This window comes from Adelges cooleyi, unplaced genomic scaffold (assembly GCF_023614345.1).
Source record: "Adelges cooleyi isolate 19-005CV unplaced genomic scaffold, UGA_ACOO_1.1 ACOO_flye_CR_arks_rails_tigmint_CR_PRNA_593, whole genome shotgun sequence".
Classification (NCBI taxonomy): Eukaryota; Metazoa; Arthropoda; class Insecta; order Hemiptera; family Adelgidae; genus Adelges; species Adelges cooleyi.
Window position 1 is genome coordinate 1 of NW_026096289.1, and position 23284 is coordinate 23284.

The window sequence follows — 23284 nt, forward strand, 5'->3', positions numbered from 1 at the left end:
CCGGTATGTATCCTTTTATGAGTCTTAAGAGAAGACTGTTGGCTGAATGTTCTTTCACACACATTGCATCTAAAAGGTTTCTCTTCAGTATGTATCCTTTTATGAGTCTTAAGAGAAGACTGTTGGCTGAATGTTCTTTCACACACATTGCATCTAAAAGGTTTCTCGCCAGTATGTGTCCTTTTATGTTTCTTGAGATCACATTGTTGACAGAATGTCTTTGCACAGAAATCGCATCTAAATGGTTTCTCACCGGTATGTATCCTTTCATGTTTTTTGAGATTAGATTTTTGACTGAATTTTTTTTCACAGACATTGCATCTAAAAAGTGTTTCTCCGGTATGTGTTCTCTCATGAGTCTTGAGAGAAGACTGTTGGCTGAATGTTCTTTCACACACATTGCATCTAAAAGGTTTCTCGCCAGTATGTGTCCTTTTATGAGTTTTGAGGTAAGATTGTTTATTAAAACATTTTTCACAGAAATTACATCTAAAAAGTTTCTCGCCGGTATGTATCCTTTTATGAGTTTTGAGGTTAGATGGATGACAGAATGTCTTTGCACAGACATCGCATTTGTAAGGTTTCTCTCCGGTATGTATCCTTTCATGATTTTTGAGATTAGATTTTTGACTGAATTTTTTTTCACAGACATCGCATCTAAAAAGTGTTTCTCCGGTATGTGTTCTCTCATGAGTCTTGAGAGAAGACTGTTGACTGAATTTTCTTTCACACACATTGCATTTAAAAGGTTTCTCTCTGGTATGTATCCTTTTATGGTAGTTGAGGTTAGATTGGTGACTGAATGTTTTTTCACAAACGTCACAATTAAAAGGTTTTTCTCCAGTATGTGTCATTTTATGAGTTTTGAGGTGTTCTTTTCGTCCAAATGACTTTTCACACACATTGCATTTAAAAGCCTTTTCGTCCGTATGAATCCGCCAATGTCTTTTCAGGTTTGATTTTGATTTGAAACTTTTTAAACAAATACCACAATTAAATAGGACATCTTTGTTTCTAGTATAGTTATCAATAGAGTTTGTACAATTTGAAGTGTCGATCTCGTTACACGGATAATGAATACTGCAACACGCATGAAACAAAATAAATTAATTTAAGATCAATATTTTATAGCAAATATTAATATTACTATTATTATATGTGTTAATGCATCAATCAAGCATAATTTTTAAGAAATAATTTCAAGGATTTCGCACACGACACATAATAGTGTTGAAATTTACCCATTTGAAAATATTTTTACTTGTGTTATTTTTTAAAAATATAAAATATAATTTTTTATATTTTCAAATATAGAAATTAGAAAATATTTATTTATTTATCTTGTTTACAATGCATTAAATATTGGATTTTAAATGACTTCGTAAGTATTATAATAATTCAAATCTAAATAAGTAACGGTCAGTCTACATGTTTTATACATTTATAGAATATAAAAAGGGCGAGTATGTAATTTTGTATACAAAATATTATAAAATATTACTAGCAGTAGAAATACTCTGAATGTTATTTTTTAAGAAAAAAAAATAAAATAAAGAGGAGTTGAAGAAGTAGGAAAGTACGACAGAATCATAGAATTAAATATTCATCTCATCGAAAACTATAAGTAAATTAGCATTGAGAATAGCTACGAAATAAAAGAATAAGAGTAAACATGAATGTATGCAATTTTAATTTTATTACAGACAATTAAACGCGAAACAGAGACTAGAAATATAATAAGAGGGCTCCATACAGACCATTTTTAAGGAGTTTTGTATAGGCAATATTTAAGAAAAAATTGGTTTAAATAAATTTCGACCAAGTCAATAAATTTACCGGTTAATTTGTATAAGCTTCAAGGTATTATTTTTAATTTAAATCATTTTGTCTATGAGTAAAAGCCATTTGAGTTAATACAACATACATTTTTTGTTCCATCGCACAGGCTCAACCAGTGATCCGATAAGTAATATGAAAACAGATTTGAATTCGTCATGAAATTTACTTGACATCGGTCGACGTACTTTTTTGATTTCTTATTACTACTATGTATAAAACACGTTTGAACATTTTATACAATTTCAACATTTTAAAATAATATTTAGAAAGGGTTAAAATTTAAAATTGAAAAAGTCCTTCGACCGATCCTAAGTAAACTTCATGACAAATTCAGATCCGTGTTTAGATTGCTTATCGGATCACTGGCTAGGCCTGTGCGATGGAATGAAAATTATGTATTTTGACTGAAAAAATGGTCTGTATGGAGCCCCCTAAAAGGTAAAATTATTTTGCATGGTAATTTTTTATTCAACTAATACATATTACAGTATTATTTATAAAGCAATAGTAATTATTAACTTTTAATATAAACTGAGTGGCCATAGACATAGATTGGGTCTCCTATCGACAGTTATTTTCAGTACCTACACTATATTTTCATTAAATATAATCAAATTATTTATATATATATATATATAAAAAGTGGGCCAGAGAAACAGGAAAATTTGAAAGTTTTAGTGGCAGCCCTAAGGAGCTTCTAGAAAGGCGATAGTGTTATTTTTATGTTCACAGGTAACTGCTATTTAGTAATCATGGAATAGTAGGTCGGTTTAGACACCATAATATCCCCAAAGGAGGACTTGAAAGTAACTTATGCTTACTGTTAGTAATCAAACCTCACTTATAACTGTTATTTGTGACATGCATGATTCTTCTTTTAATAATTAAAGTAAACAACCTCATCACTAAACCGTCAATCAACGTTTACTTAAAACGGTAATTTATGCTTAAATTCTATTTTTCTTTGTTATGTCCGTGGTTACCTTAAAATATGGTTTTTAATTCGTCGTTTTGTCTTAAACGATTTTTGGCAGTAATTGCAGTCATACAACGGTGTTAGCTCGTTTTCAGCATCAAACAGTTCATGCCTTACGATTTCAATATCTGATTCGAACACACAGTCATTGAAGCATTCTTTTCCAAATTTGACAATCAAATTGTCGTTATTGCAGCTAAATTTACAACAAACAAAATTAACATAATTTATATTTTGTATTAAAATTAAAAAAAATATATACATAATAGTAACAAAAAAAAAGAATAAAGAACTTGCATGAATGTTAAAATTTAACGTGACACAGAGACTAGAAACATATTACAAGGGTAAAATACTTAATACCTGTGTAAAATAAAGAATAATTTAGTTTACATTGTTTGAAAAATAAAAACCATCCAAATTTTCAGTGGTATATTTTGTTTTTTTTAAATATTTAAAACTAAATTTTAATTTACTTAAGTTAGATGAATAACACAAAACTACAAGTATGACTATTGACTTATAGGTAAGAAGTCAAGACGATAAAGATTTAAGCTAAACGATAGACCATTTAGCGGACTAGGTTAATTTAATGTGGCGTTGATCCCGTATCATTAGACACAACACGACTCCGGTGTACGAAGCACCTATCTTTTAGGATACATGGGATTTTATACTTCAATAACTAAATAAGTGATTGGCTTCTTTTTGGTGTGAAAAAGTTACATAGATGCACATGGTCAGTTTCCAACAGCTGAATTAAATATATTTTGGTTTTGAAATGTGTTTCATTCACTAATTTGTCAGTATCGTGTTTATTGTTGGATACATCATAATGCTCATCAACTAAGTAATTAACAAAGCCTAAATTATTATTTTACTGTATATTCAGACTTTTATCTATAAATAGTTCAATAAATTTGGCTTTTGTGTAAGCATAGAAGGTCTATTAGCTAAAAGGAGAGTAAAAAAAAATACATATACATTTTTTATATATACTTAAAATTTGGATTTATTTATAATTCACAATCAGACCATTAACATTTTATTATTATAGAGATAAAAATAGAAATTACTTATGTACTATATATAAAACTTTTAAAATAGTATTTACTAAACAATTATTTTAAAAGAGTATACATTTTACTGCAAATTTAACTGATCGATAACAAGTTTTAAATAAACTCATATGTTTAATATAATTTAAACCCTTATGATTTATAATAGCTTAAAGTGAATTAAGTTACTCAAGAAAAGTTCATGTTTCTCTTTACTTTTTATAACGTCAAAAATAATTGTTTAAACAATATTATTAAAACTATTTTGAAAATGAATTATGACATCATCAATTACATTTTTTTTTAAATTACGGAGGAAGTCATAGTTACAAAAGCTTAATTGTTTTATCTAGTAAAAAATGGTATTAAAATTGACTTACTCATAAGTATTGTTGACTTCATTCTTTACTATACACTCCTCTATAGTAGAAACTTCATTGTTTTTGAACTGCACATTTAACGGTTTGGGTGCAATGACTTCAAAGGAGTGTTGTTCTGTTTCATCATTTTCAAGTTTAATTTTCAACATTTTATACCGCTTCCAAACTCTATAATTGACATTTATAGGACAAATTAATTACAAAACTTTACTATTTTATTAAGTATTAAATTTAGTAATAACAATGATATAACAAAGAATAATTTAGTTAACATGATTTGAAAAATAAAAAACCAACAAAGTTTTGAGTGGTATATTTTGTTTTTTTTTTAATATTTAAAACTAAATAATAATTTACTAAAATTACATGAATAACACAAAACTACAAGTACGACTTGTTGGTAAGAATCTAACACGATAAAGATTAAAACTAGACGATAGCCCATTTTGTCGACTACGTTAAATTAAAGTGACATTCTGTGTCATTCAACCAAACTCTGAGCAATTAGTAAGTAATAAACAAACACATATGGATTATGATTCTATTTATTAACAAGCAGCATTCTAAGTCAATGGAATACGGAAAACACGACAATAATGTATACAAAACGGTAGGTACTCACATAACATAGAACCGTAAACCGCTGTTCACGGCTGCTACTTAAAACTTATAATAAATTATTAACAGACAAGACAAAACACAATTGTAACTTACTAACAAAACACAACGCAATACGGTTGTATTTATCATAAAATAAGTTATTATGATTAATATTTAGAAATTCTCACGAATCGGACCCGTAGCAACAATAATGAAAACCAATTGTTTCTATGGCGCTAAATCTAATTGAACTAGTTATAATTCACAGAAAGGAGCGATTGCAAAATAAAAATCTCGGACACTAACAAAAACAAAATTTGTATTTAATGTAGGTTTATTAACGCGAACTGCAGGACAAATGACAATGCAAACATTTTCTAGACAGATTTGTGATAGTGTGTGTTTGTATGATAACGAGTGATTGTCACAGGTGGAGGTACACCGCAGCATGGAGGTAAACTGGAGTTTTATAAGGCATACAAATCAATTTCCCAACTCCGGTTTCAAAGCTTGTTGTAAATTTACCTTCATCGAAATCCTATAAAATGTATTAATGCGTTTACCTAAGTTTTTATTCGATATGGAAACCCCTTCGCTGACTTGTAAAATTAGTGTTCAATATTATAATTACATTACAACAAAAATACCATGTGTTATCTTTATCCCTATATTTTTTTATACAGCGTAATAAGGTAGTACGATTCGGTTTTTAATTTATCTGAGAACGCGACCATTCTGATTTACTACTAGCCAACCCTAATTATGAGTATTTTACTTTTAATCAAATATAAAAAACTATAACAAATCATACTATCTTTATAAAATATAAAACTGAAAAAATTAAAGATTAAAATACAAAGTTGTCTAGGGGACTTTTTAGGTATTCACCGTGTTTCCAATCAGTATAAAAATATAGTAAATAGTAACAAATATTATATTTCATAAGTTTGAAATAAGGAAAGCTAAAATTATAATAAATATTATATTATGGTTCCTCGAAACTTTTGAATAATGAGTTAAACAATAGTAAGAGGTTTTTACAAACAACCATTCTCCTGTAAAATTGTCTTTTTGTATCTACTTACATCGTTTAATCTTTGTTGAAGTTTGAACACAGTTGTATATTTTAAAATAACACAATACATTGTGTTTAAATTAGGGTTGGGACTAATATTCGGATTTGGCGGATATCCGGATTATTTGATATCCGGATAATTCGGATACGGATATCCGAAATCCGGATAATTTTGGATATCCGGATAATTGATCAACTATCCGGATATCCGAGTTTCAGATATCAAATAATATTTAAATTATCCGGAGAACCAAAACTATCCGAATAGTTAAAAAATTATCCGGATAGTTTCGGATGTTAATTTAATTTTTAACCAGCCGAATATATTTTTTTGAGTACTCAAATTTATGTATTTTTTGAAACTTTCACGGGTTGAAATATCACATGGATGATTTTCAGATATATTCGTGTCAGTGGTTATTAACCGGCAGCGGAACAGTCGTGACAACCCTGAGGATGGACTCTGCAAAGAGTCCGAATAGTCGGTTAACAACCACTAACACAGATATATCTAAAAATCATTCATGTGATAGTAAAATTTAATTAGGTGTCGTTATTTAATTATTCGGTATGTTTAAAAACACTGTACCTATATTATTATGGTATATTTGTCTTATAAAAATGAAATGAATATCCGGATAATTTTTAACTATCCGAAACTATCCGGATTTAGGATATCCGTATCCGAATTATCCGGATAATTCGGATAGGCCCAACCCCTAGTTTAAATCTCTAAAAAGGTCCATGTTGAGTCTATTATCTTATGTAATATTTGATATGGATCGTATAAATATTTAAAGTTAGATATTTTAGTTTAGATATTTCACTTGTATTCAATTCATACATGATTAACTAAATAATTTTATTTTTTTGTTCCAGAGCTGTTAATTTAACTCATTTTTCTCTACCTCAAAAATGCCATAGACCAATCAGATATTATGTGCAATGTATATAAACTTAACTAATATTTAAAATAAATCAATAAACAGGCTTTTCCGTTACTTGATACGCAAGTTTATTTATTTTACTCTTAATACTGGCTTTTTTTTGTCAAATAAGAGACATACTGGTGCATTTAGCGCGAGTAAAGTATTTATTAAATGTATCTATTTAATACTATACATTATCCATTTTTCATACATTCTTGTTTTAACATTTAAAATATATTATTAAAGTTAAAATTAAATTGTCAGTTCTTATTTTTGAAGTTAAATTATTTCTCAAGTAGTATTTAATAATACATTTTTCTAAATAAAAACTTAATTTAAATTTAATAGAATAATGGTGGTGTATTGACAAACTGTGAGATATTAAAAAGGAAGAAGGTTTTAACTTAACCGACAAAACATTAAAATTTTTAAATTTAATTAAAAACATTTCTTTCTTTGTTTTCGCTGCTTTTTGCCTGTTTATTACTAGGCACTGATTGGCAAAGATGCTTGTTTTTAACTACTTAAAGTTGTATTAGCTACATTCTTAAGTTATAAAAAAATTAACTCGAGCAAGTAAAAAGTTATTTTTTACAAATTCATCTGAAGTTAAAACAACGATTAAAAGCTTATTACGAAAAATCTGAGTAAGAAATGTTTCATCATTTTCAAGTTTTAGTCGTGTGCTTTTGCTTGATGCCTTTTTAGAGTATTTTGGTGACCATACGATTTTTTACAGACGGAGCATTCATAACGTACCCCACCAATATGTATGCGTTCATGAGTTTTGAGGGTAGATTGTTGACTGAATTTTTTTTCACACACATCGCACTTAAACGGTTTCTCACCGGTATGTATCCTTTCATGTTTCTTGAGATCACATTGTTGACAGAATGTCTTTGCACAGAAATCGCATCTAAATGGTTTCTCACCGGTATGTATCCTTTCATGTTTTTTGAGATTAGATTTTTGACTGAATTTTTTTTCACAGACATTGCATCTAAAAAGTGTTTCTCCGGTATGTGTTCTCTCATGAGTCTTGAGAGAAGACTGTTGACTGAATTTTCTTTCACACACATTGCATTTAAAAGGTTTCTCTCCGGTATGCATCCTTTTATGAGTTTTGAGGTAAGATTGTGTATTAAAACATTTTTCACAGAAATTGCATCTAAAAGGTTTCTCTCCGGTATGTATACGTGCATGAGTTTTGAGGGTAGATTGTTGACAGAATGTCTTTGCACAGAAATCGCATCTAAATGGTTTCTCACCGGTATGTATCCTTTCATGTTTCTTGAGATCACATTGTTGACAGAATGTCTTTGCACAGAAATCGCATCTAAATGGTTTCTCACCGGTATGTATCCTTTCATGTTTTTTGAGATTAGATTTTTGACTGAATTTTTTTTCACAGACATTGCATCTAAAAAGTGTTTCTCCGGTATGTGTTCTCTCATGAGTCTTGAGAGAAGACTGTTGACTGAATTTTCTTTCACACACATTGCATTTAAAAGGTTTCTCTCCGGTATGCATCCTTTTATGAGTTTTGAGGTAAGATTGTGTATTAAAACATTTTTCACAGAAATTGCATCTAAAAGGTTTCTCTCCGGTATGTATACGTGCATGAGTTTTGAGGGTAGATTGTTGACAGAATGTCTTTGCACAGACATCGCACTTAAAGGGCTTTTCGTCAGTATGAATCCGCCAATGTCTTCTCAGGGATAATTTTGATGTAAAACTTTTTAAACAAATACCACAATTAAATAGGACATCTTTGTTTCGAGTATAGTAATCCAAATAGTTTGTAAAATTTGAAGTGTCGATCTCGTTACAAGGATAATGAATACTGCAACACGCATGAAACAAAATAAATTAATTTAAGATTAATATTTTATAGCAAATATTAATATTACTATAGTTATATGTGTTAATGCATCAAACAAGCATAATTTTTTAGAAATAATTTCAAGGATTTGGCATACGACACATAATTACTAAAATAGTTGTACTTTATCTGTTTGTATTTATGTTATTTTAAGTGGCAGCTCTGAGGAGCTTTTAGAAAGTCGATAGTGTTATTTTTATGTTCACAGGTAACTGCTATTTAGTAATCATGGAATAGTAGGTCGGTTTAGACACCATAATATCCCCAAAGGAGGACTTGAAAGTAACTTATGCTTACTCTTAGTAATCAAACCTCACTTATAACTGTTATTTGTGACATGCAGGATTCTTTTAATAATTAAAGTAAACAACCTCATCACTAAACCGTCAATCAACGTTTACTTAAAACGGTAATTTATGCTTAAATTCTATTTTTCTTTGTTATGTCCGTGGTTACCTTAAAATATGGTTTTTAATTCGTCGTTTTGTCTTAAACGATTTTTGGCAGTAATTGCAGTCATACAACGGTGTTAGCTCTTTTTCAGCATCAAACAGTTCATGCCTTACGATTTCAATATCTGATTCGAAAACACAATCATTGAAGCATTCTTTTTCAAATTTGACATTCAAATCGTCGTTATTGCAGCTAAATTTACAACAAACAAAATTAACATAATTTATATTTTGTATTAAAATTAAAAAAAATATATACATAATAGTTACAAAAAAAAAAGAATAAAGAACTTGCGTGTATGTTAAAATTTACCATGACACAGAGACTAGAAACATATTACAAGGGTAAAATACTTGAAATCGTTGTAGGTGGAATGGTAGAAAACAATATAACATGGTAAATATCATGAGAATGTACGGTAACATAATGCAGTAATATAGACTTAGACCGGTCATCGTACCCACAATTTTATTTTTTTTGGTATTTTGGTTTAACATCATATTGATAAGAGGTAGATATAGTTTTAAAACAATCTTTAATCAAACGAAGAAGAGGTTATTACTATAAGTTAAATGTCAGCAAACGCTAACGTCGATACCAACGATGGGTTTATAGAGGAGGACGACATAATTACAAAAGATTAATAAATTTATTTAGGATAAAAAAAATGGTTATAAAAATAGCCTTACACATAAGTATTGTCGACCTTATTCTTTATCAAATACTCCTCTGTTGTAGAAATTTCATTGTTTTTGAACTGCACATTTAACGGTTTGGGTGCAATGACTTCAAAGGAGTGTTGTTCTGTTTCATCATTTTCAAGTTTAATTTTCAACATTTTATAACGCTTCCAAACTCTATAATTGACATTTATAGGACAAATTAATTACAAAACTTTACTATTTTATTAAGTATTAAATTTAGTAATAACAATGATATAACAAAGAATAATTTAGTTAACATGATTTGAAAAATAAAAAACCAACAAAGTTTTGAGTGGTATATTTTGTTTTTTTTTTAATATTTAAAACTAAAAAATAATTTACTAAAATTAGATGAATAACACAAAACTACAAGTACGACTTGTTGGTAAGAATCTAACACGATAAAGATTAAAACTAGACGATAGCCCATTTTGTCGACTATGTTAAATTAAAGTGACATTCTGTGTCATTCAACCAAACTCCGAGCAATTAGTAAGTAATAAACAAACACATATGGATTATAATTCTATTTATTAACAAGCAGCATTCTAAGTCAATGGAATACGGAAAACACGACAATAATGTATACAAAACGGTAGGTACTCACATTACGTAGAACCGTAAACCGCTGTTCACGGCTGCTACTTAAAATGTATAACAAATGAATTACAGGCAAGACAAAACTCAATTGGAACTCATTAACGAAACACAACGCAATACGTTAAGTATTTAATATTTATCACAGAATTCGACCAAGTTATTTTGATTAAAATCTAAAAAAAATTACCAATCGGACCCGTAGCAACAATAATGAAAACAAATTGTTTCTATGGCGCTAAATCTAATTGAACTAGTTATAATCAACAGAAAGGAGCGATTGCAAAATAAAAATCTCAAATACTAACAAAAACAAAGTTTGTATTTAATGTAGGTTTATTAACGCGAACTGCAAGACAAATGACAATGTAAACATTTTCTAGACAGATTTGTGATAGTGTGTGTTTGTATGATAACGAGTGATTGTCACAGGTGGAGGTACAACGCAGCATGGAGGTAAACTGGGGTTTTATAAGGCATACAAATCAATTACCCAACTCCGGTTTCAAAGCTTGTTGTAAATTTACCTTCATCGAAATCCTATATAATGTATTAATGCGTTTACCTAAGTTTTTATTCGTTATGGAAACCCATACGCTGACTTGTAAAATTAGTTTTTAATATTATGACCAAAAAATATATAATACAAATATATATTAATAATAATACAATTTACAACTAATATTCTGCATAATATAAAAGTTATTAAAAAATATATAGGTAGCACAATAAATCGAAAACACAGTAATACAGTGGAAACAATAAACTAAAAATATCAAAATAATTAAAATAAAACTTAATTTTCATAACCATGGTTAGTTGGTTATAAAAAAAATACACATTTTTAATTAATAACCAATTTAAAAATATAAACTTACTTGTTAATATTTTAACAAAATAACAATATTATCAACTATTTTTCATGTGTAAATTATAGAACTAAAAAATGATATTATAAAAATATAAAAACTTAAAAATGTATATAGTCTGTGAACAGAATTATAAGTCAAATAGAAAACGTCAAAGTAATGATCAATTAAACGATAGTAAACATTGAAAAACTATAAAAAAATTAAAGCTGACACTTATTATCCCTTTAAAATACCTATATGTGAATAGGTAGTTTTTCTTCGTACTAAAGAAAAAAAACAATACACTTTTATTAACATTTTGAATATATATATATATTTTTTTTTAATAGTATAATTTAAATATTCTTTTGTGTTTTATTATAAAATATGCAAATAAAAACTCAGTATATCGATCAACTGGTAGCTTAGTTGAAAACCGTGGTACAAATCTAAAAGAACTAAAATGTGTGTATTATATAATTTGGTAAATAATATAGTGAGGAGTTTTTACAAACAGCCAGTCTACTATGAAATTGTGTTTATGTATCTACTTACACTAATTATTAATTAAGCCATAGTTCTAAAATATTATATATGTGCGTTTTTTTTTTACTTAAGCTATCACGTATGATCTTTGTTGAACACAGAAGTCTATCAATGTTGAATCTATTATCTTATGTAATATTTAATATGGACAGTTAAGGTATTTAAAGATATTTCGCTTGAATTAAATTGATACATTATTAACTAATGAATTTCATTTATTTTTTCCAGAGCTGTTAATTTAACTCATATTTCTCCACTTCAAAATGCCATAGACCAATCAGATATTATGTGCAATGTATATAAACTAACTAATATTTAAAATCAATCAATAAACTGGCTTTTCCGTTACATAATACGCAAGTTTAATTATTTTACTCTTAATACTGTATTTTTTGTCAAACAAGAGACATACCATATTTAGCACGAAGAAAGTACTTATTAAATGTATCTATTTAATACTATACATTATCCATTTTTTATACATTCTTGTTTTAACTTTTAAAAACATATTATTATAGTTAAAATTAAATTGTCAGTTCTTATTTTTGAAGTTAAATTATTTCTCAAGTAGTATTTAATAATAAATTTTTCTAAACAAAAACTTAATTTAAATTTAATAGAATAATGGCGGTGTATCGACAAAGTGTGAGATATTAAAAAGGAATAAGGTTTTAACTTAACCGACAAAACATTAAAATTTTTTAATTTAATTAAAAACATTTCTTTCTTTGTTTTCGCTGCTTTTTGCCTGTTTATTACTAGGCCCTGGTTGGCAAAGATGCTTGTTTTTAACTACTTAAAGTTGTATTAGCTACATTCTTAACTTATAAAAAAATTAACTGGAGCAAGTAAAAAGTTACTTTTTAACAAATTCATCTGAAGTTAAACCAACGGCTAAAAACTTATTACGAAAAATCTGAGTAACAAATGTTCACACTACATTTGTTAATCGTCATACTTACAAAAACATTACCTTTATTATGATAGCTTTATGCTCCTGTTAATTATCACGGTGACAACGTTTAAATTTCAAATAAATAATTATCAGAAATTTTTCCAAAAATTTGAAATTGTTACCCCGTTTTTAAGATTCAATTTTAATAGATTTAATTTATTCAAAAACATTAGGTTATAAACCACAAAAAAATGGTGATTTCCAAAGTTTTTAAGTTTAATTAACAATTTATCTATCTGATATTGTTACTTAGTTGTGCCTACTTAAAAAAATCTACAGAAATATCTAATTTCGATTTATTATATATTTTTTGCAAAAAGAACTTTAGCAACAAATTGGTAATAATTACTAAATCCTTCGATGAACTGTTGATGAGACATCGTTTCTTATACCTAAACAAATAACGTTATTAACTCTGAAAATACCTTATTGTTTTAAATCAAGCGAAACCAAAATTAACTATTAAGTATTTTAATAAATAATAGAAACAGTATAATAACATATATTTTCTTCAACGTGTAAATAATGCATCAAACAAATTTTTTAAAATATAAATGTAGAAAGAAATTTTATACAGATGAAAACATAAAATTAATAAAATTAAAATATAAAAAAAGTTTCTATAAAAATGATTAGTCGGATAAAAATGAATAAATATTTTAAATTCAAAACCAAGTTTGAAGTATAAGCTTACATAATACTCGTATATTATACATTATTATGTTAAAACTTAAATTATTATAGCTTCACTATTATAACTGTAATTTAATATTTTTATGTTTGAGAACAATTAGTTTTCGAGTACCTTAACCGGAATTACAAAATATGATTCGACAAAGGTGAATAAAAAATTGAATTTTAGCTAAATAACCTTACCTAAGAAAAGAAAACAATCAGTATAATTTAAAAAAAAATGTTATTTAAACATTTACACAGAAAGTCCGACTATTACGCTGTGCTGATTTATATACAGTTTCAAATATAATATAAATTTAAAACTCAAGTTAAACTACTAACAAAAAACCATCAATTCAAAATTAACTTGTATACGAGTTTCTAGCCAAGACATTGCCTGAATAGATTTTATAATTTATACATTTGTTTTGTGTGTGAGCTAGAGAAATGTACTATAAAAAATATATTTCAGCACAATATTAATTCAATTAAAAAGTATATTTGATATTTATCTTTTTTTAACTTGGACGTTAAATGCCTTGGCTACCTATAATTACCTCGTAATTAACAATATAATGAAAATATGTTTATTATCTGTGTTAATTTACTCACACCTAGCAACCTGGAATTTGTTTACAATCAATGTACTCAAATCATGTATTTTAATTTTTATTTTGTGGCCTAACTATAGGTACATAATATGTATAGTAAGTAGTATAGTAGCACTATATTATAGTTTTGAACAATTTTGAACATCCCTTCTGCCCCAAATTGCACATCATTTTGTTAGTAAAAAAAATAAACAATAATTATACTATATTTCTATACGTGTTTAACTATTAGACTGTATTAGCCTTAGTGAAATATTATTATCATTATAATTAGGTATACTGTCTAAAACGAGCATCAACTATAGAAGTGTACACCGGATTATTTCCGGTAGAGTAATTTAATAACCTGTCAAAGTAATACTCAATTTAAAACCAACGGTATCTATTTCTGTTTTTGCGTTGAAATATTATAAAAACTAAATGACCTAAACTAAATAAAATAGCTTGGTGATTTCGAAAATTGTTGGTTGAAGCCTGTGATAAAAATACGGTAACTGCGCTTTATGATTAATTTTTATTATTCATAATACTAATAGTTGTTAGGTGTATTTTAACTTATGACCACTAATGTTTCTACTCTCAAACACGATGTGTGTTCTTGAGAACGAACCAATAAAACTAATAAAAACAATGTATTGAAGATATTTCCATAATTGCTGAACCGATGTTTTCATATACAAATTGAAACGCTAAATCTATATTTAAAATACTTTTTTAAAATTGGTTACAAAAAAATACAATTTGTAAGGGGAGGATTAGAAATATACACAATATTTTGTATGTAAACTAGTTATTGATAGTACTTTAATTAACTAATATCGTTTAATTAACTATAATATATATGATAGAAAAATCTATATTCACAACGATTTATCATCTTGCTAAAACGTATATATTATGCTACATAAAACAATTTATATTGTTGGTTAGACACAATTTATGTGAACTACAACTAGTAGTATTAGCTTTAATAGTAAAATTGCTCAATGTAATGTAATGTTTTTTAACAAAGGTCTGTAACCTTTTTACAATAGTATCTGAAAATGTGTCATATTTATTCACTAGACATTCATTTTCAATTTAATAAAATCTTGTACACTACAAATTAAAAACACCATCTTCCTTAAATACATTTTTGTACTATAATACAAAAGTAGCAAAATGAAACGAAAATACAAATTTTTGCAAAGGGAAAAACAACAAACTTAGAAAAAAAAATTGTATTTAATAATTATAAAATAATTCACTTAAACACGACTGGTAGATTGAGTTAACATAAATCTTGTAAACAAATTTTAATAGATAATAGAAAAATGTAATAAAAAAATCAACAGTTATTTTAGTAGACTATAAACTTATTTTAATAAATACTAGAAATAATATAATAGCCCACCTATAATTTACCGTGTAATAAATGCATCATACAGATGAAAAAATTAAATTAAAATAATTAAAAAATAAAAAAACAGTTTCCATAAATATGATTAGACGGATAAAAATATTTAAAATTAAAAATAAATTTTAAAATATAAACTTCTAATACTCGTTTAATAAAAATAATTTATATTTAAAACAAACAGTAATTATAAAAAATATATATGACCAAAAAATATATAATACAATTATATATGAATAATAATACAATTTACAACTAATATTCTGCATAATATAAATGTTATTAAAAAATATATAGGTAGCACAATAAAACGAAAACACAGTAATACAGTGGAAACAATAAACTAAAAATATCAAAATAATTAAAATAAAACGTAATTTTCATAACCATGGTTAGTTGGATACAAAAAAAAATACATATTTTTAATTAATAACCAATTTAAAAATATAAACTTACTTGTTAATATTTTAACAAAATAACAATATTATCTACTATTTTTCATGTGTAAATTATAGAACTAAAAAATGATATTATAAAAATATAAAAACTTAAAAATGTATATAGTCTGTGAAAAGAATTATAAGTCAAATAGAAAACGTCAAAGTAATGATCAGTTAAACGATAGTAAACATTAAAAAACTATAAAAAAAATTGGTAAATATACTCGTATATCAATAATTCATATTAAATCGTAGGTTAAATAAAGAGCAAAATAATGAAAAATTGTTACCAAAACTATTTTAAAACTGTCAAATAGTCACGAAAGGTATATGAGGTTTTAGTCGTGTGCTTTTGCTTGATGCCTTTTAAGATGATATTGGCAACTATACGATTTTTTACAGACGGAGCATTCATATCGTACCCCACCAATATGTATGCGTTCATGAGTTTTGAGGTTAGATGGATGACAGAATGTCTTTGCACAGACATCGCATTTGTAAGGTTTCTCTCCGGTATGTATCCTTTCATGATTTTTGAGATTAGATTTTTGACTGAATTTTTTTTCACAGACATCGCATCTAAAAAGTGTTTCTCCGGTATGTGTTCTCTCATGAGTCTTGAGAGAAGACTGTTGACTGAATTTTCTTTCACACACATTGCATTTAAAAGGTTTCTCTCTGGTATGTATCCTTTTATGGTAGTTGAGGTTAGATTGGTGACTGAATGTTTTTTCACAAACGTCACAATTAAAAGGTTTTTCTCCAGTATGTGTCATTTTATGAGTTTTGAGGTGTTCTTTTCGTCCAAATGACTTTTCACACACATTGCATTTAAAAGCCTTTTCGTCCGTATGAATCCGCCAATGTCTTTTCAGGTTTGATTTTGATTTGAAACTTTTTAAACAAATACCACAATTAAATAGGACATCTTTGTTTCTAGTATAGTTATCAATAGAGTTTGTACAATTTGAAGTGTCGATCTCGTTACACGGATAATGAATACTGCAACACGCATGAAACAAAATAAATTAATTTAAGATCAATATTTTATAGCAAATATTAATATTACTATTATTATATGTGTTAATGCATCAATCAAGCATAATTTTTAAGAAATAATTTCAAGGATTTCGCACACGACACATAATAGTGTTGAAATTTACCCATTTGAAAATATTTTTACTTGTGTTATTTTTTAAAAATATAAAATATAATTTTTTATATTTTCAAATATAGAAATTAGAAAATATTTATTTATTTATCTTGTTTACAATGCATTAAATATTGGATTTTAAATGACTTCGTAAGTATTATAATAATTCAAATCTAAATAAGTAACGGTCAGTCTACATGTTTTATACATTTATAGAATATAAAAAGGGCGAGTATGTAATTTTGTATACAAAATATTATAAAATATTACTAGCAGTAGAAATACTCTGAATGTTATTTTTTAAGAAAAAAAAATAAAATAAAGAGGAGTTGAAGAAGTAGGAAAGTACGACAGAATCATAGAATTAAATATTCATCTCATCGAAAACTATAAGTAAATTAGCATTGAGAATAGCTACGAAATAAAAGAATAAGAGTAAACATGAATGTATGCAATTTTAATTTTATTACAGACAATTAAACGCGAAACAGAGACTAGAAATATAATAAGAGGGCTCCATACAGACCATTTTTAAGGAGTTTTGTATAGGCAATATTTAAGAAAAAATTGGTTTAAATAAATTTCGACCAAGTCAATAAATTTACCGGTTAATTTGTATAAGCTTCAAGGTATTATTTTTAATTTAAATCATTTTGTCTATGAGTAAAAGCCATTTGAGTTAATACAACATACATTTTTTGTTCCATCGCACAGGCTCAACCAGTGATCCGATAAGTAATATGAAAACAGATTTGAATTCGTCATGAAATTTACTTGACATCGGTCGACGTACTTTTTTGATTTCTTATTACTACTATGTATAAAACACGTTTGAACATTTTATACAATTTCAACATTTTAAAATAATATTTAGAAAGGGTTAAAATTTAAAATTGAAAAAAGTCCTTCGACCGATCCTAAGTAAACTTCATGACAAATTCAGATCCGTGTTTAGATTGCTTATCGGATCACTGGCTAGGCCTGTGCGATGGAATGAAAATTATGTATTTTGACTGAAAAAATGGTCTGTATGGAGCCCCCTAAAAGGTAAAATTATTTTGCATGGTAATTTTTTATTCAACTAATACATATTACAGTATTATTTATAAAGCAATAGTAATTATTAACTTTTAATATAAACTGAGTGGCCATAGACATAGATTGGGTCTCCTATCGACAGTTATTTTCAGTACCTACACTATATTTTCATTAAATATAATCAAATTATTTATATATATATATATATAAAAAGTGGGCCAGAGAAACAGGAAAATTTGAAAGTTTTAGTGGCAGCCCTAAGGAGCTTCTAGAAAGGCGATAGTGTTATTTTTATGTTCACAGGTAACTGCTATTTAGTAATCATGGAATAGTAGGTCGGTTTAGACACCATAATATCCCCAAAGGAGGACTTGAAAGTAACTTATGCTTACTGTTAGTAATCAAACCTCACTTATAACTGTTATTTGTGACATGCATGATTCTTCTTTTAATAATTAAAGTAAACAACCTCATCACTAAACCGTCAATCAACGTTTACTTAAAACGGTAATTTATGCTTAAATTCTATTTTTCTTTGTTATGTCCGTGGTTACCTTAAAATATGGTTTTTAATTCGTCGTTTTGTCTTAAACGATTTTTGGCAGTAATTGCAGTCATACAACGGTGTTAGCTCGTTTTCAGCATCAAACAGTTCATGCCTTACGATTTCAATATCTGATTCGAACACACAGTCATTGAAGCATTCTTTTCCAAATTTGACAATCAAATTGTCGTTATTGCAGCTAAATTTACAACAAACAAAATTAACATAATTTATATTTTGTATTAAAATTAAAAAAAATATATACATAATAGTAACAAAAAAAAAGAATAAAGAACTTGCATGAATGTTAAAATTTAACGTGACACAGAGACTAGAAACATATTACAAGGGTAAAATACTTAATACCTGTGTAAAATAAAGAATAATTTAGTTTACATTGTTTGAAAAATAAAAACCATCCAAATTTTCAGTGGTATATTTTGTTTTTTTTAAATATTTAAAACTAAATTTTAATTTACTTAAGTTAGATGAATAACACAAAACTACAAGTATGACTATTGACTTATAGGTAAGAAGTCAAGACGATAAAGATTTAAGCTAAACGATAGACCATTTAGCGGACTAGGTTAATTTAATGTGGCGTTGATCCCGTATCATTAGACACAACACGACTCCGGTGTACGAAGCACCTATCTTTTAGGATACATGGGATTTTATACTTCAATAACTAAATAAGTGATTGGCTTCTTTTTGGTGTGAAAAAGTTACATAGATGCACATGGTCAGTTTCCAACAGCTGAATTAAATATATTTTGGTTTTGAAATGTGTTTCATTCACTAATTTGTCAGTATCGTGTTTATTGTTGGATACATCATAATGCTCATCAACTAAGTAATTAACAAAGCCTAAATTATTATTTTACTGTATATTCAGACTTTTATCTATAAATAGTTCAATAAATTTGGCTTTTGTGTAAGCATAGAAGGTCTATTAGCTAAAAGGAGAGTAAAAAAAAATACATATACATTTTTTATATATACTTAAAATTTGGATTTATTTATAATTCACAATCAGACCATTAACATTTTATTATTATAGAGATAAAAATAGAAATTACTTATGTACTATATATAAAACTTTTAAAATAGTATTTACTAAACAATTATTTTAAAAGAGTATACATTTTACTGCAAATTTAACTGATCGATAACAAGTTTTAAATAAACTCATATGTTTAATATAATTTAAACCCTTATGATTTATAATAGCTTAAAGTGAATTAAGTTACTCAAGAAAAGTTCATGTTTCTCTTTACTTTTTATAACGTCAAAAATAATTGTTTAAACAATATTATTAAAACTATTTTGAAAATGAATTATGACATCATCAATTACATTTTTTTTTAAATTACGGAGGAAGTCATAGTTACAAAAGCTTAATTGTTTTATCTAGTAAAAAATGGTATTAAAATTGACTTACTCATAAGTATTGTTGACTTCATTCTTTACTATACACTCCTCTATAGTAGAAACTTCATTGTTTTTGAACTGCACATTTAACGGTTTGGGTGCAATGACTTCAAAGGAGTGTTGTTCTGTTTCATCATTTTCAAGTTTAATTTTCAACATTTTATACCGCTTCCAAACTCTATAATTGACATTTATAGGACAAATTAATTACAAAACTTTACTATTTTATTAAGTATTAAATTTAGTAATAACAATGATATAACAAAGAATAATTTAGTTAACATGATTTGAAAAATAAAAAACCAACAAAGTTTTGAGTGGTATATTTTGTTTTTTTTTTAATATTTAAAACTAAATAATAATTTACTAAAATTACATGAATAACACAAAACTACAAGTACGACTTGTTGGTAAGAATCTAACACGATAAAGATTAAAACTAGACGATAGCCCATTTTGTCGACTACGTTAAATTAAAGTGACATTCTGTGTCATTCAACCAAACTCTGAGCAATTAGTAAGTAATAAACAAACACATATGGATTATGATTCTATTTATTAACAAGCAGCATTCTAAGTCAATGGAATACGGAAAACACGACAATAATGTATACAAAACGGTAGGTACTCACATAACATAGAACCGTAAACCGCTGTTCACGGCTGCTACTTAAAACTTATAATAAATTATTAACAGACAAGACAAAACACAATTGTAACTTACTAACAAAACACAACGCAATACGGTTGTATTTATCATAAAATAAGTTATTATGATTAATATTTAGAAATTCTCACGAATCGGACCCGTAGCAACAATAATGAAAACCAATTGTTTCTATGGCGCTAAATCTAATTGAACTAGTTATAATTCACAGAAAGGAGCGATTGCAAAATAAAAATCTCGGACACTAACAAAAACAAAATTTGTATTTAATGTAGGTTTATTAACGCGAACTGCAGGACAAATGACAATGCAAACATTTTCTAGACAGATTTGTGATAGTGTGTGTTTGTATGATAACGAGTGATTGTCACAGGTGGAGGTACACCGCAGCATGGAGGTAAACTGGAGTTTTATAAGGCATACAAATCAATTTCCCAACTCCGGTTTCAAAGCTTGTTGTAAATTTACCTTCATCGAAATCCTATAAAATGTATTAATGCGTTTACCTAAGTTTTTATTCGATATGGAAACCCCTTCGCTGACTTGTAAAATTAGTGTTCAATATTATAATTACATTACAACAAAAATACCATGTGTTATCTTTATCCCTATATTTTTTTATACAGCGTAATAAGGTAGTACGATTCGGTTTTTAATTTATCTGAGAACGCGACCATTCTGATTTACTACTAGCCAACCCTAATTATGAGTATTTTACTTTTAATCAAATATAAAAAACTATAACAAATCATACTATCTTTATAAAATATAAAACTGAAAAAATTAAAGATTAAAATACAAAGTTGTCTAGGGGACTTTTTAGGTATTCACCGTGTTTCCAATCAGTATAAAAATATAGTAAATAGTAACAAATATTATATTTCATAAGTTTGAAATAAGGAAAGCTAAAATTATAATAAATATTATATTATGGTTCCTCGAAACTTTTGAATAATGAGTTAAACAATAGTAAGAGGTTTTTACAAACAACCATTCTCCTGTAAAATTGTCTTTTTGTATCTACTTACATCGTTTAATCTTTGTTGAAGTTTGAACACAGTTGTATATTTTAAAATAACACAATACATTGTGTTTAAATTAGGGTTGGGACTAATATTCGGATTTGGCGGATATCCGGATTATTTGATATCCGGATAATTCGGATACGGATATCCGAAATCCGGATAATTTTGGATATCCGGATAATTGATCAACTATCCGGATATCCGAGTTTCAGATATCAAATAATATTTAAATTATCCGGAGAACCAAAACTATCCGAATAGTTAAAAAATTATCCGGATAGTTTCGGATGTTAATTTAATTTTTAACCAGCCGAATATATTTTTTTGAGTACTCAAATTTATGTATTTTTTGAAACTTTCACGGGTTGAAATATCACATGGATGATTTTCAGATATATTCGTGTCAGTGGTTATTAACCGGCAGCGGAACAGTCGTGACAACCCTGAGGATGGACTCTGCAAAGAGTCCGAATAGTCGGTTAACAACCACTAACACAGATATATCTAAAAATCATTCATGTGATAGTAAAATTTAATTAGGTGTCGTTATTTAATTATTCGGTATGTTTAAAAACACTGTACCTATATTATTATGGTATATTTGTCTTATAAAAATGAAATGAATATCCGGATAATTTTTAACTATCCGAAACTATCCGGATTTAGGATATCCGTATCCGAATTATCCGGATAATTCGGATAGGCCCAACCCCTAGTTTAAATCTCTAAAAAGGTCCATGTTGAGTCTATTATCTTATGTAATATTTGATATGGATCGTATAAATATTTAAAGTTAGATATTTTAGTTTAGATATTTCACTTGTATTCAATTCATACATGATTAACTAAATAATTTTATTTTTTTGTTCCAGAGCTGTTAATTTAACTCATTTTTCTCTACCTCAAAAATGCCATAGACCAATCAGATATTATGTGCAATGTATATAAACTTAACTAATATTTAAAATAAATCAATAAACAGGCTTTTCCGTTACTTGATACGCAAGTTTATTTATTTTACTCTTAATACTGGCTTTTTTTTGTCAAATAAGAGACATACTGGTGCATTTAGCGCGAGTAAAGTATTTATTAAATGTATCTATTTAATACTATACATTATCCATTTTTCATACATTCTTGTTTTAACATTTAAAATATATTATTAAAGTTAAAATTAAATTGTCAGTTCTTATTTTTGAAGTTAAATTATTTCTCAAGTAGTATTTAATAATACATTTTTCTAAATAAAAACTTAATTTAAATTTAATAGAATAATGGTGGTGTATTGACAAACTGTGAGATATTAAAAAGGAAGAAGGTTTTAACTTAACCGACAAAACATTAAAATTTTTAAATTTAATTAAAAACATTTCTTTCTTTGTTTTCGCTGCTTTTTGCCTGTTTATTACTAGGCACTGATTGGCAAAGATGCTTGTTTTTAACTACTTAAAGTTGTATT

At 27.1% G+C, this 23284-nt stretch overlaps 1 protein-coding gene across 1 annotated transcript in view; it reads right to left on the reverse strand.

The window, feature by feature from the left end:
* Positions 1-4: 4 nt before the first annotated feature.
* The window catches only part of LOC126844020 (zinc finger protein 665-like), a gene marked incomplete at its 3' end in the record, with an annotated part of 56241 nt that continues 32961 nt past the window's right edge, over positions 5-23284 (reverse strand). The window contains exons 8-13 of the mRNA XM_050581863.1: positions 16309-16637; positions 10987-11033; positions 9882-10049; positions 9196-9384; positions 7949-8700; positions 5-748 (exon numbers count right to left, since the gene is read on the reverse strand). Coding sequence (XP_050437820.1) covers positions 5-748; positions 7949-8700; positions 9196-9384; positions 9882-10049; positions 10987-11033; positions 16309-16637 — 2229 coding nt within the window. The remainder of the gene's footprint in view (positions 749-7948; positions 8701-9195; positions 9385-9881; positions 10050-10986; positions 11034-16308; positions 16638-23284) is intronic.